Source organism: Gigantopelta aegis, chromosome 10 (assembly GCF_016097555.1).
Source record: "Gigantopelta aegis isolate Gae_Host chromosome 10, Gae_host_genome, whole genome shotgun sequence".
Classification (NCBI taxonomy): Eukaryota; Metazoa; Mollusca; class Gastropoda; order Neomphalida; family Peltospiridae; genus Gigantopelta; species Gigantopelta aegis.
The window spans coordinates 56,481,491-56,500,463 of NC_054708.1; the positions used below are offsets into that span (position 1 = coordinate 56,481,491).

An 18,973-nucleotide genomic window follows, 5' to 3' on the forward strand; every position below is an offset into this window, starting at 1 on the left:
CCGACAATAACATCTCATTTTAATACAGCAACAGCGTTTTTGTAATCGGTGTTGAGTGGCTCTAGCCTTGTTGTAAGTTCGACATCTAGTTGTGGCGTTCAATTTGTTTTATCCCTCTTTGAGAATGGCCAATACAGCACAAATCCCCTTGTTTTCTTCGAAATACAATTCAAATTTTGAGTAAAAGTCAGTCTCTATTTGTGATATTTGTATTTTTGCACAGTTTTTTACACTGTTTTTATTTAAATCTTGAATTTTTATGTTGATGTTGATCATCACTTTATTTGTTTGCATTACCATGGTTTGACACCCAATAGCCGATGTATTTTTCGTGCTGGGGGTGTCGTTAAACATCCATTCATTCATTCATTCAATTTGTTTTATAAATATGGAAACCTCTTACCACACTGATAAATGAAAACTCGTATCCCTGTTTTCGCCACGTGGTTACCACTGTGACGTTATACAACAGAAGTGACTAGTATAACGCGGCCATTAACCTGACAAAGCTAGAGTAACACAAATAGCCAAGATTCTATTCAAGGCAGGCTCCCATTTATTTTGCGACGCTCTGAGACCCGGCCTCTAATCGAGGCAGGCTTCTATTCAAGACTAGATAGATAGATAGATAGATAGAGAATGATTTGTATGTTATACAGTTCTATCACTTTATTTTTTGATATATCAATAATAACAAAAAGTCTGTTTTGACTTGGATACACAGCATGACTCTGAATGACAATGTAATCCATTAATCCATGTTCTGATTATGTAGAAATAATAACACCCCCTAAAAATCTACAACCCCAAAAAACTAAATGCCAATACAGCAAAACCCAACAGATGACCATGCTGTAAATATGGATCTTTATATTCTGTTGACAGAGTAATACACTTGGTTTTGGCCTCGGTGGTGTCGTGGTTAAGCTATCGGACATAAGGCTAGTAGGTACAGGGTTCACAGCCCGGTACCGGCTCCCACCCAGAGCGAATTTCAACGACTCAATGGATAGGTGTAAGACCACTACACCCTCTTATCTCTCACTAACCACTAATCACCTAACAACTAACCCACTGTACTGGACAGGTAGCTGAGATGTGTGCCCAGAACAGCGTGCTTGAACCTTAATTGGATATAAGCACGAACATAAGTAAAGGAAGGAATACACTTGTACCACTAAATCGTAAAACATATATTGAAACAATCCTTTATACTCTCTCTCTTTTTTGTATTTAGTCACGTAAAGGGTGCCGAACATCCGCGATCGCCCAGTGACTTTTTTTTCTGCCTTTACGTTAAATACACGTGATGATAGGTTTACGATGGAAACCTGTCAAATAGGTTGCGAGTACTCGCCGTCCTGAACACGCCACTCATTTTATTTCGCATACAGAGATTATCTTTTAGGGATTTTATAATAATTCTGTAGTTGTATTTGCTGTGCGTATTATGCTAGCTTAGTATTCTTTAATTTCATATTTTTCAGCATTACATCAAGAATTTGAGGGAACGGGCTGTGGCGTATGTGAATATAGATGCTGCAATAGGAGGTGGGTAGATCATCTGAACAAGTCTAGCGTGATAAAAGACGTGCAAGATATATGTGCGTCGCAGTCTGATGTGGTTGAATCTTACCATACCTTAATCTAGTTAAAATGTCAAAACGCAATATATAATTGTGTGCGATCTAGTCAATCTAAATTCAATAATGGTACTTTTGTTCCAGTAAAAAGAGTATTTTCACTCTTAGTTCCCCGCACATTTGCCAGAGATACTTAATAATTGTATTTATCACCTACCTGGTGAACAAAGTGGAAAAATGGACCCAGCCACCTAAAATCATATATAGGTATACATATATCTAGGATCACAACCTATGTGGACAACCTTGCCAACAAGGTACTGAAATTTTGTCATTTGCTGTTAAATGTGATGTCCCTTTTTGAAATTCGCGCAGTGTTTTCCGTTTCTTTTCTTTTTTGTGTAACAAAACCACTAGAGCACATTGATTTTGTTAGTCATCGGCTATTGGATGTCAACCATTTTGTAATTTTTACATATAGTCTTAGAGAGGAAACCTGCTACATCTTTTCATTAGTAGCAAGGGATCCTATCCTACAGATAGGATAGTACATACCACGGCCTTTGATATACCAGTCGTTGTGCACTAATAGAAATAGTGCAATGGGCCCACCGTCGGGAATAGATCTCAAATCGACCACGCATCAAGCAATCTCTTTACCACTTGGCTACGTTCTGGCCATGTTTTCCATGTACCCAGTAGTCAGTCTCTGGTTTGTTCTCTGTTTGATTGAAGTTCATTCCAAATGGATTGTTTCCAAGGAATCCGGTCCTGCAAAACGATTTTTGATAAATATTTTGCTTGTGGGGTTGTGTGGCGGAGAGGGGGGATGCCAACGTGAACACTTTTTTTTTATCCCACTGCCCTCTTTCCTTTCTCTCCTTTGAATTCTGTCTATCTATCTGGCAACTCCTCCTTTCTTTCACCTTCTTTCGTTGTCCACCTCCACATCCCAGTCCCTGTCTCTCCTACCGCGCCACACCTGCTATTCCCATTCAGCTTTTAGCTGTGGGCGTAGTCTGAACACTTCGGTAAGTGTTGTGTAGTTACTTCTGGCGTTGTAACCACCTACTATACACCCCTACTATCAGCGGTCGTTGGTTAGTACCGTGGGTCAAACCAGCTTTATCAGAAGACGAGAGTCGGAGGAAACTGACAGAAAGTCGAAACAGATTGGAATGATGAGAGAAATTGCAAAGTGTTTTGATATTAAGAAAACGATAGATGAGAAAGATGAATGAAAGTGTGAACTAGCTTTGACGGGATTTGAACCGCTGTCGTCAGCTTGATTGTCTTGCAGCTTATCCACTACACCACGGAGCTCACCGCGAAAACTTACTTATATATGTTAATGTTGGTCAGTTTGGATACTTTGTGCATCGATTTGTATCAATTCAAGGAAGGTCAATTCAATCAAATAATTTTCAAAATCAGACGCTCAACCTTCAAAATGGCCTCGAAAATGGTAAAATGTTCTAATGGTTTCACCAAATCCATTTTCCCTGCGCATGCTGTAACCTCACCGTGGTGCAGAGGTGTAACATTCTCTTTGAGAATGGCCAATACAGCACAAATTGAAGTTTCGAGTAAAAAGTCAGTATCTATCTGTCATATTTGTAGTTGTATTTTTGCACAGTTCTTTACACGGTTTTTATTTATATTTTGAATTTTTATATTGATGTTGATCATCACATTGGTTTGCCCCTGCGCGTGTGCTGTAACCTCACCGCTGTGCAGGGGTGTAACATTCTCTTTGAGAATGGCCAATACAGCACAAATTGAAGTTTAGAGTAAAATTCGGTGTCCGTAAAATTCTGTGATATTTGTATTTGTATTTTTGCACAGTTCTTTACACTGTTTTTGTTTAAACCTTGAATTTTTATATTGATGTTGATCATCACTTTATTTATTTGCATTACCATAGTTTGACACCCAATAGCCGATGTATTTTTCGTGCTGGGGTGTCGTTAAACATTCATTCATTCATTCACATTGGTTTGCATTACCATAGTTTGACACCCAATAGCCGATGTATTTTTCGTGCTGGGGTGTCGTTAAACATTCATTCATTCCAAATCTCATTAATAAAGTTAAAGTTTGTTTTGTTTAACGAGACCACTGGAGCACATTGATTAATTAATCATCGGCTATAGGATGTCAAACATTTGGTAATTCTGACTCGTAGTTATCAGACGAAACTCACTACATATTTTCTAATGTAACGAGGGATCTTTTATATGCACTTTCCCATAGACAGGAAAGCACAAGCCACGGTATTTCACGAGTTGTAGTGCACTGGCTGGAAGGCGAAAATCAAAAACAATCAGTTGAATGGATCAACTGAGGTTGTTCGATTCTGCGACGCAAGCACCTCGGGCAAGGACTCGGCCGACTGAGCTAAACCTCGTCCCGTCTCATTATCGTATATATGTGTTGCCATGATATTGTTGCAGATAACTGATAATACATATTTTTTTTTACTAAAAATGGGTATTACCCGTGTTTCTACCAGAAATAATATTTTGGGTATGGTGCTATGGATTTGAATGCAACCACAGTCAACAGGGTATGGGGGGCCTCTTCCAGAAAGAAAATGGATTAAGTTCAGGGTTAGGGTTAAGAAAATCGTGCAGTAATGACAAGATTAATTAATTTTGTCAAAAGGTTAGGTTTAAAAAAAAAAAAGAGGTATGGCGCCATACCCATTTTACCCTCTGGTAGAAACCCTGACAACAAAACTGAAATTACTACCAATAGTCTTTCCCAGACTCCATGAATGTTGTTATTGTTTTGTTTTTTAAACAATTTTGTCAGTAATTTCAGTTTGAGTTGACGTAAGAAAAAAAGTAAAAGTGTTTTGGAAATTAAAAAAAAAAACACACACACTATTTTTGTGTCAATTTAGAAAACAATCGGCCCAGAAATAAATAATTTGTAGTAAATACCCTAGTAGGAAAATGGCGTTCTCTTAAGGAAGGACTATAGATCATTATATAGTAAACTGTTACCTAAATCATATATAGTAAACTGTTACCTAAATCTTAATGCATTATATAAGGCAAATATGGCATCTGAATAACGTTATTATTTTAGGAAAACTTTTATAATCCAAAGTATGTATGTTACTATTTCATTAAGTATGTTACTATTTCAGGTAACTATTCTTTGCGAGCTAGCGGGACGCTTCTTCTTTTCAGGGCATTGTTTGAAGCCACAAAAAAGGTAATTCGTATTTTGTTTGTGTGTAATATCTGTTTTTTCTTTGTGTTTATTTATTTGTTGCTTACATGCAGTTTGTGTACGTGTGTTGATATTTTGGAAGTGCAGGTTGTGAAGGTATCGATGCATGCTGTTAGAAGTTCATAGGTGATACCCAACCAATAAGTTGAGATAGTATAACATTTGTTTACCTGTTTTTGTTTTTCGTGAAATGGTACAAACAGCATTATTTTTACAAACTATATATATATATATATATATATATATATATATATATATGACTGAGCGATTATTTTCTTGTATGTTTTAATTAGATTTAGGAACAGAATAAGTGTGTGTATATATATATATATATATATATATATATATATATATATATATATATATATATATATATATATATATACTCTTCAAAAAAAGAAAATTGACATTGGTAAAAATAATACTATCGGATTATTTTTACAAAGTCAAAGACATGGTAAAGACAATCAAGTAAGTGAGAGAATGGTGATGCAAAAACACTAGAAAACACGTTCCCTTCGCATAAACGTAGCCATACTCAACGTTTGTACCGAAACACAAAAGCGCAACCCTCAGAGAAGCACGTGAATCATGAAGTTCTGTAAATTTGCATGCCGAACTCTTCCAGTTTGGGGTATAAAAGTTCACATCAGCAGTGATTCAAACAGACCGCATAAAGACACTGTAGGTAACGCAATAATGCCAAGGCTGACGTCAGCTCAGCGCAATAATGCCATTGGGAGATTGCAAGCAGGGGCAACTCGAACAAGCTGTGGCAAGGGACTTTGTCGTCTCCAGACAGACCATCTCTGCTTTGTGTGCACGATACAACACCACTCAAAGTGTTAATGATAGGCCAAGGCCAGGTCGTTCCAGAGTAACCATTTCGTAATCAGCTGAGGAAGGCATGATTTTTTCCTAGAAGACCAGTGCGACGTAATGTTTTGACCCCACGTCACTTAGCGAAGCGTCAGCTGTGGTGCAAACAGAAGGTGAGATGAAAATGTGCCAGGTGGAGGACTGTTTTGTTCTCAGATGAGTTTCGTTTACTCCTGCCACGTGCTGATGGACGCACACGTGTCTATAGACGTCGAGCAGAACGTTATGCTCCAAACTGCATGCAACAAGTCGACCGTTTTAGTGCTAGCAGTGTCATGGTGTGGGCAGAAATCCATCATAATTGGTAGGACGGCTCTTGTGCATGCGGCAGATGCACTGACGGGCATCAGTTATAGAGAGGAGATCCTGCAGCAACACGTCATTCCGCACACGAACATCAACGGTAGAATGTTTCAACATAACAATGCCAGACCAAACGTTGCATGTGTTAGGAGTTTCTGCAGTGCCACAACGTACAGACATTACCGTGGCCTGTCCGTTCGCCGGATTTAAACCCAATAGAACGTCTATGGGATGCACTAGATTAGCGTGTGCGACAGAGGAATCCACCACCCGGGACACTTCCGCAACTTCTTAGGCAATGCAGCATGGTTGGTAGAACATTCCACAACGTGTTGTGCAACGTTTGATTTCTTCCATGCGTCGCCCCTGCGCGTGCCGTAACCTCACCGTGGTGCAGGGGTGTAACATTCTCTTTGAGAATGGCCAATACAGCATACATTGAAGTTTTGAGTAAAAGTCAGTATCTATCTGTGATATTTGTATTTGTATTTTTGCACAGATCTTTACGCTGTCTAGAGCACCGACGGGGTTCGAGCCAACGCAATTCAACTATATATATATAGATATTACGTATACGTACATATCTCCTGCGCGTGCTATAACCTCACCGTGGTGCAGGGGTGTAACATTTCCTTTGAGAATGGCCAATGCAGCACAAATTCCCTTGTTTTCTTCGAGATACAATTGAAATTTTGAGTAAAAATCAGTATCTGTCTGTGATATTTGTATTTTTGCACAGTTTTTTACACTGTTTTTATTTAAATCTTGAATTTTTTATGTTGATGTTGATCATCACTTTATTTGTTTGCATCACCCAATAGCCGATGTATTTTTCGTGCTGGGGTGTCGTTAAACATTCATTCATTCATTACATACATACATGCATGCATACATACAAACATACATACATACATACATACGTGTGTGTGCGTGTGCGTGTTTTGATTTGTGTGTATGTGTTTAAAGGAAATGAGCAAGCTAAATGCCAATTTGAAGTAAATATTCTTGCCATGTATCAACCAGGTACCAAACCCGAATGAATCGGAGAAAGCTGCTGGCAGACCAACTGTGTATGATACCTGGTTTAAGAACATTCCTTGGAAAGACGAAAACAACAAACCACTTGGAATACCAAAGTACGTTATAGTTAGTAATCACATACATTTGACCTTGTGTTTACTAAGTTAATGTTAGTAGACCCAGGGCAAAATATATGTGAGATCAATCGTTGAAATAGACGGAATCAATCGTTGAGATAGTCAAATAAAGTTTCTTTTGTTTAACGACACATTGATTAATTAATCATCGGTTATTGGATGTCAAACATTTGGTAAATCTGACATGAAACCCAATACATTTTTCCTAATGCAGCAAGGGATCTTTTACATGTATATGCACTTTCCCACGGCCTTTGTCCAGTTGTAGTGTACTGGTTGGAACGAGAAAACACTATCAGCTGAATGGATCAATCGATGTGGCTCGATCCTGCGACGCAAGCACCTCCATCGATCACTCAACTGACTGAGCTAAATCCCGCCCCTTGTTGAGTCTTTCTGATGACGAATCAGGAATGATGTATCGTCTTAGATATACTGATTAAAAAAACGTTAAAAGTTAAAGTATTTTGTTTATCGACACCACTAGAGCACATTGATTTATTAAATCATCGTCTATTAGATGTCAAACATTTGTCAAACAGACTTAGAGAGGAAATCCGCCACATTTTTCTATTAGTAGCAAGGGATCTTTTGTGTGCACGACCCCACAGACATGGTAAGACATACATGTGCCTCTGGTATACTAGTCGTGGTGCACTTGCTGGAAAGGAACATAGTTCAGTTGTCCCACTGACTAGGATCGATCCCAGATCGACCGCACATCAGGCGACCGCTTTACAATTAGGCTATGTCTCACCCGTTATATAGTGAAAGTCATGGGCGTACGACCCGGGGGGGGGGGGGGGGGGGGGGCAATAAATTCGGGCAAAACAGTGGGGAAAATTCGGGAAATCAATCCCTCCCCCCCCCCCCCCCCCCCCCCCCCCCATAAATCAAAGAGTCCCCATACGCCCATGCTGAAAGTCCATCTGCAGACGGTACAGAAGCGTCGTTTACAGTAGCAGTGAAAACATCATTGTTACGGTTTAGTCCTTCAGAATAAATGTCCTACTCTGCACTACCATAAATCTAAAAACTAAAATAATTAATTATCTAGTGATTCATAAAGAAACTAGATTTATTACTGTCCGAACCAAAATGTTAACAACTTCCAAACATTGTTATCCTACCTTTATTTTTTGTTAGATTTTACTCACATTTTGTCAAGACAAAAATCTAGGAAACGCCATTGCAATGACACAGATTCCACATACTAGATGATAACCATGTCACCAATATCGACTTCGCTGAGATCGCATAGGGCAAAAAGCATGTAATTTTATGTCGGCTGCCATTTTGAGTTTTTATGGAATATTCTCCAAGAGGGGTGAAAGGATATGTCTTAATCTAGCAACGTCATAACATGTTATGATATAAAAGCAAACGTAATGACGTCATATTTCTTTTTTTAATTATTTTTTGTTTCTTTAAATATACCACTAAAGATCATTGATTTTATATTAATTATGTCACATACTTTGGAGGCTTTCACCCCTCTTGAAGAATATTCCATAAAAAATCAAAATGGCAGACGGCAGAAAACTGCATGTATTTTGCCCTATGCTATCTCAGCAAAGTCGATACTGGTGACATCGTTACAGTCTCATGTGTGGAATCTGTGTCACTGTAATGGTTTTTTCACAACTTGTGTGTGGACAAAATTGGGGGGAAATGTAACGGTAATTAAAGGTAGGAGAATATTTTTTTGTAGTTGTTAACATTTTGGTTCGGACAATAATGATATTTTCGCCCTTATCTTTTGTTCAGACTTGGTTCTTTGGGATCCAGAAGTGATTATGCACCCTTGTTACAGAAGAGTGGGGTCACTGGTATCGACTTCCAGTACACATATAATACTGTAAGTTGAACAGAACAGGACGGAATTTGAAACAAGCAAATGATTGGTAGCTGGTAATTATGAATAAATATTCTGCATGTGAGCCTTAAACTCTAGTGGTATAGGGGCATGATAAAAAAAAGGTTCAAGATCAAGCTAAATTCTTAAATTAATTTCATTTTATGCAATTGTATTAACTCGCCTAACGTATAAGATGAAATACTAACAACGTAGAATTCCATTCGTCATACACGCTAAGTGTTGTTAATAGATAAATAAGTTCCAGATGCTGAAGTAGGCTTCAACGTACTAAAAAAGACATGTACATATATACAATTTTCCGTTGCTGCTTTACTAGTAGAATTAGCCTATGTAGTAGTAACGGGATTCCTTACTTTCTTTTTATCGACCAAATTTCAAAATAACAATGTTAGATACACAATAACCATTGTTCAAAATGTGCTGAGGTGTCATTAAAGATGTATCTCGTCTTGGAGTGGAACTGTAACAAAATCATGATTCATCATGTATATGTGTTTGTATTCAGTTTTACCAAGCTGTCGCAGTGTTGGAATCGAACTGACAGAAAATCATGATTCATTGTGCATACATGTTTGTCTCCAGTATCACCAAGTTAGGCCCATGTGGGAGTGGAAATGACATCAAATCATGATTCATCGTTTATGTGTTTGTTTCCAATATCACCAAGCTGTTGATCCTGTTAGAGTAGAACTGACACAATAAGCATGATTCACTGCGTATATGCATTTGTTTTCGTTATCACAAAGCCGTGTCTTGTGTTCAAGTGGAACTGACACAAAACAATGGTTTGTATATGTGTTTGTTCACAGTATCACCAAGCTGTTGCACGTATTGGAGTGCAACTGACACAAAATCATAATTCACCATGTGTATGTGTTTCTTTCCAGTATTACCAAGCTGTGGCACGTGTTGGAATCAAATTGACACAAAAATCATAATTCATCATGTGTATGTGTTTGTTTTCAATATTACTAAGCTGTGGCACGTGTTGGAATCGAACCGACACAAAATCATAATTCACCATGTGTATGTGTTTGTTTTCAATATTACTAAGCTGTGGCACGTGTTGGAATCGAACTGACACAAAATCATAATTCACCATGTGTATGTGTTTGTTTTCAATATTACCAAGCTGTGGCACGTGTTGGAATCGAACTGACACAAAATAATAATTCACCATGTGTATGTGTTTGTTTTCAGTATCATCAAGCCGTGGCTCGTGTTGGAGTCGAACTGTTGCACAATCTTGCCGACTCACTTAGCATCCCATTTAACGTGTCGGACTACGCCTGGCAACTTGAGGAGTACAGACAGACACTGGATGCTGATTACGGATCAAACCTTGGAGCGAAGATTTCAACCTATGGTGATAAGCCTTTTATTGTGATGTAATATGCAACGAAATGAAACGATTATGAACTTTTATAGTACTCTGAAAGGCAGATATATTAAACCATATTATTATACCCGACCATCTTCATTTACACTAATACAATTACTGTCCGTTAATAACGTAAAGCAGTTAACAACATTGTGCAAGTATCTATTAGCAGCAATAACTCAAGAGTAAAGATAATTTACATTTATAATAGATCTACATATCACTCTCCACAATGTACTGAAATGTATTATCATGTGATGAATATATAACTATATGGCGGATTGTGGTTAATGTATTATGTGTATGTATAATTATGTGATAAACTATGGATAATGTATTATGTATATATATAATTATGTGATATATATTTATGAATAATGTATGTGTGTGCCTATGAAATGTCTGTTTATGGGAATACATTATTATAAATTATTAAAAACAAAACATAAAAAAACACTTTAGTATAATGTAGATCATATTTGATGTCAGATTGGGAGGTAATGGAGCGGGAAGAAAACATATCAAAGAAAAAATACTAGTATTTATTTTATAATGGTCTAAGCAGATTATTTTTAAAGGGTTACCCATGTTATTTGTTTTAATATATTTAATTTCTAGATAAGCTTGAAGAGATCATTGCCAACTTTTCAAAAGAAGTTGAAGCCTTCAACACAAGAGTAGCCAACATGAATAGGAACGAGTAAGTAAATATATATTAACACGTTATAAACTTGAACATCACCTTAATTCATGTTCTGTAATTGAGCATACTCTGGTGTCATGGATTAGGAGTATAAATATCGACACATACGTCATCATGACCCTAATTGACCTCTTTCAGTTTCTGGATTAAACACCATCCAGTGATGATTCCATACAATTCCAGGTTAATGCTGTGAGTATCGTCCAGGACCCCGTTCCACGAAAGAATCGGATCTAAGGTCAGTTGTAGTGATGTAAACTTTAAAGCCGTTTCACAAAGCTACCATATGGTATTCGTATGTGCCCCTTTAACGATTAAGATCTTCTCTGTGAACAAGTGCGAATTAGTTAAATAATACATTGGTTTCCGACTATTCGGAACATCGTGAATGCATTGGACATCCATAAAAAGTTTGTTTTGTTTAACGAAACCACTAGAGCATATTGATTATTAATCATCAGCTATTGGATGTCAAACATATGGTAATTTTGACATGTAGTCTTAGAGAGGAAACCCGCTACATTTTTTTTCATTAGTACCAAGGGATCTTTTATATGCACCATACCACAGACAGGATAGCACATACCACGGCTTTTGATATACCACTGGCTGGAAATAGGGCAATGGGCCCATCGACGGGGATCGATCCTAAACCTACTGCGCATCAAACGAGCGCTTTACCGCTGGGCTTCATCCCGCTCCCAAACGTCCATAAGTCACTTTATCAGTTGATTTATGATAATTGCAGAATGCACAAGACATGAAAGTAACTCTCCTATTTTCGTGTGATGGTCGTATGGCCTAAAATGTTTTTTCATTGAACCCCAAGTTTCATGAAAGGTATTTGGTGTATATTAGATCCATTTTGACACACATGATTCGTATTCTTCTTGGACATTTTCAAAATCATCATTTATACTAACTGCCATTTGAGAACTACGTTAGTGACTACAACTGCCTCGTACGAATTGTACATTTTAACCGCAATGTACGGAGCAGTAGAACCGGCTGGCGATCGCAGAATTGTTGTTTTTACGAATGATGAATGTAAAGCATACTGCTGCTCGAATACGTTCAATATCTCACTATCGTCAGGTTTATGTTTCGGATTCAAGAAGTTTATATTAACGTTTTGACAGCAGTAGTCTATGCACTGACATTTGTATTTCATGTTTACACTATTACTTTCATTATTACATACCTATCGCGTTTGTGAGATACTATTTAAGTAGTATAAAGGCCTGTTCAGTCTCATGACCTACGTTCTGTGATCTTTACTTTCCATGTGACATTGATTACTTTGTTGCGTGACCACGACTACTGACTCGTCCTTGACCTACTTAAATTGACCTACTGACACGGTCTGACCAACTTAGACTGACCGTGACCTACTTAGGCTGGTCCTAACCTACTGCTGCTGGGAAGGCTTATTTTCACTTACACACTATTCTATTTTAGCTATGGATATTGGGGAAAACGTGAAGTAAATCCACTGATTGTATTCGATGTATTTTAACTGTAATCATGCATAATTGTGGAGACCATCACAACTACATTGATCACCTGTTGCATACATTTTAGATGTTCATAAATTGCTGACGTATATTTAGTATATATAAAGGTTGAGTAGTATATGATGGGTATTTAGGGTAGTATTGAACTATCCATTGGACAATATTACACAATCTCTGTATCTTTAATAGGTTACATCCACATACTGACTAAAAACAAAAAATACAATACTAAATGCATAATAAAACTAGTTTTAATCAAATCTTCTCTGTATACATAGTACATTTTAAAGCGTAAATGTCCTTTTATTTGAGTGCGAATATATATGTATGTACCCTAAAATCGAATATAAATTAATTAAACTGCTGTTTAAACTTCTTACATGAAATATTAAAATTTCAAAACAAACACCACCTATAAAGCCCAGCCTCCGCCCCCCCCCCCCCCCCCCACCCCCCCCCCCGCGCCCCCCCCCCCCCCCCCCCCCCCCCACCATTGCAGGTTATAGAGTCTGCTTGTACAACGGTAAAAGGCGGCTGCTTGAAAATATTCGTAACATAATAAAAAAAATAAATAAATAAATAAATAAATGAGCAAATAAATAAAAAAAAACAAATAAATTAATTCATTAATTTAAAAACTAATAATTAATAGAATTTTGTTTATAAGATTCCCTACTTGAGAAACGAACGAAGTACCTTCCAAGCTTGATTCGCAGACGCTTTTTTATCTTTTTATTTACAATATCAACATAATGCATACATAAATACAACATTGATATAATAAAAAATATATAAAAAAACACACACACACACACAACCACTCACTGACTCACACCAAGCACACTAGTATAATTATTTAAAAATTTATACATTTCTTATAAAGTCTTGAGGAATATTGACTGCTAATACTAATTATTAAGAGGATATTTAAAGATTAATACATCATCATTCAAGTCAAGGAACCTATTATCCGTAGTATATTTATTAGTAAAAACACAAAGTTTATTTTGTAAACGATATTGATTAAGTAATAATCCAAAGAACTGACGCACGTAGTTCTTAATAACCCTAACAAGATTGATATTTGACCATCTTGATTCAACTATTACACGTCGTTTAAAAACTGATATTCTATAAATTGACAATATAATATTTAAAATACAAAATTGTCCATATGATTTCTTAACATGACAGCCAAATAGTAATAATATTTTTATCTGTTGTAAAGAAAACCCCGTTTTCGGAAACATTACAATACACATTTCATGAAAGATTGATATTAAGTCATGCAGTTCATCACAATATAAAAACAAATGACACACATCTTCATCATCTTTCATGCGAACTGGACACTGACTGGACAAAACTTTACCATATTTATACAATTTACAATATGTAAAAATAATATGCGCTATTTTAAAATCCAAATCAATGAATTCAGGAGATTTATCACAATAATGAATGGATTTCCAAATTGGCTTCCATGATACATTAAAACTTAAATCCTTCCATTTTTCTAAACATGTAGGCAATTTGAAATTTTGAGCAATTAAAAATGAATATATTAATTTAACAGTGCATTTACTTGAATTATTTAACGACGCACTCAACACATTTTATTTACGATTATATGGTGTCAGACATATTGTTAAGGACCACACAGATTTTGGGAGGAAACCCGCTGTCGCCACTACATGGGCTACTCTTCTGATTAGCAGCAAGGGATCTTTTATTTGTGCTTCACACAGGCAGGATAGCACAAACCATGGCCTTTGTTGAACCAGTTATGGATCACTGGTCGGTGCAAGTGGTTTACACCTACCCAATGAGCCTTGCGGAACACTCACTCAGGGTTTGGAGTCGGTATCTGGATTAAAAATCCCATGCCTCGACTGGGATCCGAACCCAGTACCTACTAGCCTGTAGACCGATGGCCTGCCACGACGCCACCGAGGCCGGTCCAGCAGAAACAGGAAAAAAACCCTGGTATAACTTCATAAACATGACTATACCACTTTCAATAAAAGAACTAAATAATAACAATTTATCTTTATACTTAATATAAGGATTGTCAAATAGTGGCTGAGATAATATTTCACCTAAATCCATGGCAAAATGACGTTCATCTTTAGTGACAGAGTCCTATGCTGACAACACCTCAGCATAAAAAGGGTTAATAGCTACTAGGCTATATTAATTAAAAACTATATTGAAAATGTTATAAGATAAATTCATATTCATATATTTTGCAAGACATTCAGACATTGTATGTTTCCAAACAGCTTTAAAATCATGATCAAAATATTTTTTTAGCATTGTAACACGAAAAGCAACCTTTTTAAAAGAAACATCTTGTACATGTATATTTAATCCACCCAAAAGTGTATTCCCAATAATTGTAGAATATTTTATTAATGGTATTTTACCGTCCCACATAAATTTACAAAACAACATCTGAATTTCTTTTTCTATCCATTTAGGAGCATTAATAGTACTTGTCATATACCACCAATCTAGAAAATAAAATAGTATTCCACACCATAGGTTTTCCATTTAAACTAACCTTCCTTTTACCCCAAAGACTAATTAAAGCATTTAATTTATCTATTTTATTTTTCCAATTCAATCTTCCACATAATTTCCTATTTGGGTCTATGTATATACCAAGAATTTGAACGCAATCTGTATTGGTAGACACAGGAATATTAAAAGATAAATCCTTAGATGCAGCCTTGCCAATGCAGAGTACTTCTGACTTATCACTATTGACCTTTGCACCAGTAGCAAGACAAAACATATTAACAGTGTAAACTTTTTAATGTGTAACCTCGGGATGGTTGTCCAAAAATAAAACAACGCCTGGTGGATTCACATTGTCACAAGTTGTTTATTCATTCCGTTCCATCAAACCTAAAAACAAGAATATATAGGGAAATAGGGAAAAATACTGAAGTTATCTCAAGCGATAACTTCTCAAGCGATAACTGCCGACATGATTAAATATAGGTGGCATAAGCAAATACATGTATACATTATTATATTTATAATGTTACTCACCAGCAACATCTAAAAGTGGTTTTCACCAACCTCGAAAACACAGCCTACAGCTAAGTTGACCATATACAAAAGATGTCTTCCTCTCTCTAAGATCTTGGGACGTGCAAGGAGCGGGAAAAGCATGCATGACCCCGGTCAGTCAGGTGGTTACTGTTAGGTCATGTCATGTCATACTTGTATGTCAACTTAGAGTTAACCAAACTATAATAATATGACTTTGGATTATCAATAAGACAAACTAAGTTAATAAATTAAGGGGTTTCTGTAAACAATTGTTAAATTAATAATATGATATACTGAACACAATGTATATGTTTAGTTCAATAATTATAATTATTGGGGAACACAATTTTTGCTGACTTGCATCTGTGTCCAAAAATGAAATTAGTTTTTTCCTATCACGTCAAGTTTTTGAGATACAGCATATCCCTATTTTATTGCAACTCTCACACGAGACACCTGAAAACAAACAGTTAAAAACACACAAACAATGAATTAAGCTGATTTAGAAATGAAACCATGTTTAATACACTTAATTAAAGTCTTTAGCAGTCTTAGGAGTGTTAAATATAATACAGATCATTTGAACCAAAGTATTTGAAGGTGGTTAACATGGTAATAAAGCAGGCGGCTTACTACTGAAACGGCGCGGAAGGAAGGTCCCGATTTCACCACACAAGAAATTAGGGGTGCAGTAAGTCCAGTGCGTTAGTTACATGTTCAGAACACATACAATATCATATTTGTAAAAGCAGACCAAGAAACAGCAAGCTATAGTCTGTGTATTAGTCTTGTCACGACACTAACGATTGCAAGGTCAGTTCGAAAGTCCAAATCCAAAGTTGCAATGGTCATGGCAGAAATTTACGCTTGTAGCTCCTCCTTGAGTGCTCCGCCTGTGGACAATCTCGTTTATTGTCCAGCAATAGTCAGCCAGCATGGATACATCCCATCTTCCTTGATACCGTTCCTCCATCACCTTCAAATCCTGATGAAACCTTTCACCTTGTTCGTCGCTAACTGCACCAAGGTTTTCAGGGAAGTCAGCAAGATGGCTGTGCAAGAAATGCACTTTAATGCTCATATTACACCCTAGTGCCTTGTAGTTGTCCAAAAGATTCTGTACAACTTGTTCATAGTTGTGGGCGCGATGGTTTCCAAGGAAGTTCTTAACAATGTCCTTGAAAGACAGCCAAGCATTTTTCTCAAGTTCAGTCATCGTACCGATGAAGTGGTCATCTTTAATCAGCTGCCGGATTTGAGGACCATCAAAAACGCCAGCCCGGATCTTTTCAGTAGACAACTTGGGAAAAAGCAACAAGTAGGTGCTTTAAAGCAGTCACCTTCTGTGGACAAGGCTTTGACAAACTGTTTCATGAGGCCCATTTTTATGTGAAGAGGAGGAAAGACAATGTTCTGCCTATCGACCAGTGGCTGATGAAGAATGTTTGGATCGCCTTGATGAAGCTCTCTTCTCGGAGGCCAATTTTTAACAAACCCAATGTTGATATTGGCTCTGCTGTCCCAGAGACATAAGAAGCAAGGGTATTTGTGTAACCTTTCTGCTGCCCAAGAAGAAACCCTACCATCTTGAGATCGACACAGATGATCCAGTTGTGCTGGTGATAATTCAACAGCTCAATGACATTTTTAATGTCCCCATGATCTTCCTTAAGGCGAACAGAGTGCCCGATTGGGACTGCACCATACAGGTTTCCATTGTGCAGAAGAACACACTTTAGACTGCGCTTTGCACTGTCTATAAACAATCTCCAGTCTGTTGGAATGTAAGATTGAACTCCAAGTTCCAGAACTAGACCTGAAATATTATTACAAAAGACAAAGCCGCCACTACATTGGAAAAACTTGAGATAATTGCCTTCTCTTGCTCGAAAATAAGAGACTTTAGCGCCTGTTCAAGCAGTTTTTTTTCCCTCAGCCTTGAGGCTAAGACTTCTGCAGCTTTTTTTGACAAACCCAAGTCTCTCACAAGATCGTTCAACTCGAGCTGATTAAATCCTTGGCGTGAGTCCTCGTCCATTTCAAATTCTGAATCATCATTGTCACTCTTGTCCTGAATCTCAGCTGGATCAAGCAGATCAATATCCTGATCTTCAACATTTGGAAGTCCATCAAAACTGGAACTGGAATTTCATCTGAATGTGGTACTGGGCGAATAGCTGAGGGTAAGCTGGGGGTACTGGATCTTATGTTTGTTCTTCTTATTATACCCTGCCGTTTTGACTAAACAGAAGTAACAATCTGTAATGTGCTCTCTTGGTTCTCTCCATATCATAGGAATTCCGAACTTCAGCTCACGCTTGCCTTTCGTCCACAGCCGCAAATTTTCCACACAATGCTTGCATACCTTATGGGGAGCCCAAGACTTGTCTTGATCCCCTAGTTTGACTTTAAAAATATGCAAGATATGCTTGCTTTACAAATTCATTTATGTCGGTTTTTTTTTACTTGGGATGGTAAAATTTCCACAGATATAACAAAATGAATCAGGACTATTTAAACACTGGCGTCGGCTCATTTTGGAGGCTGCCATTTGCATTCTGAGCTATCCCGCACTAAATCAATTAGAGTTGTTATGATTGGACAAAAATAAGTCTGTGTCTATTCTCCCAGTCATTCCTGGTCAACCTGGAGTTAGAAGAAAAACAATAGTTATACATGGCACAGAGTGTATGGGCATCTACTCGGTTTTCCCTATTTGTTTTTTTTGGTATGGGTTTTTTTTTTGGGGGGGGGCAGATTAAAAACTTGACGTGATAGAGGAAATCTGATTGCATTTTTGAAATCAGCACACCTGATTTAGCTTAAATCAATTGAAAAATTTCAGTCAGCAAAAAACAAGTATAAAATTGTTCACCAGTGTAATAACTTTTATCCTGAATAATTAAACTGAAAATATACAATTAGTTGAACGGCTAGATAAACACCTGGTTACATATTCCCCTCCTTGCTGAAAATGTCTCCTGGCATTTCGTCAATCACCATCTAAATATTATAAGAACATAAGTTAAATACTGGCATACATGTATCAAACATTTGGTAAGTAATATGGATAGTGATTACACACTGAACCCTATAAACACACCATCGTAGCATGGCACCGGTTCCATATGCCTGAAATAGAAACCAATACAATATTATATACGTACAGAAAATTAATTTTTTTAAAAATCAGTTAAGTCATTCTCTTTTGAGAACTACGTGTATTTATAAAGCCAATCTGTAATTAGCTCAAATATGAGTCTGAAAGACTATA

General features: G+C 37.0%; 1 protein-coding gene across 1 annotated transcript in view; it reads left to right on the forward strand.

The window, feature by feature from the left end:
- Positions 1–18,973, forward strand: part of LOC121383708 (N-acetylated-alpha-linked acidic dipeptidase 2-like) — a 42,482-nt gene that overhangs the window by 15,391 nt on the left and 8,118 nt on the right. The window contains exons 7-14 of the mRNA XM_041513803.1: positions 1,488–1,551; positions 4,738–4,805; positions 5,859–6,149; positions 7,029–7,141; positions 8,930–9,020; positions 10,242–10,407; positions 11,041–11,122; positions 17,782–17,907. Coding sequence (XP_041369737.1) covers positions 1,488–1,551; positions 4,738–4,805; positions 5,859–6,149; positions 7,029–7,141; positions 8,930–9,020; positions 10,242–10,407; positions 11,041–11,122; positions 17,782–17,907 — 1,001 coding nt within the window. The remainder of the gene's footprint in view (positions 1–1,487; positions 1,552–4,737; positions 4,806–5,858; positions 6,150–7,028; positions 7,142–8,929; positions 9,021–10,241; positions 10,408–11,040; positions 11,123–17,781; positions 17,908–18,973) is intronic.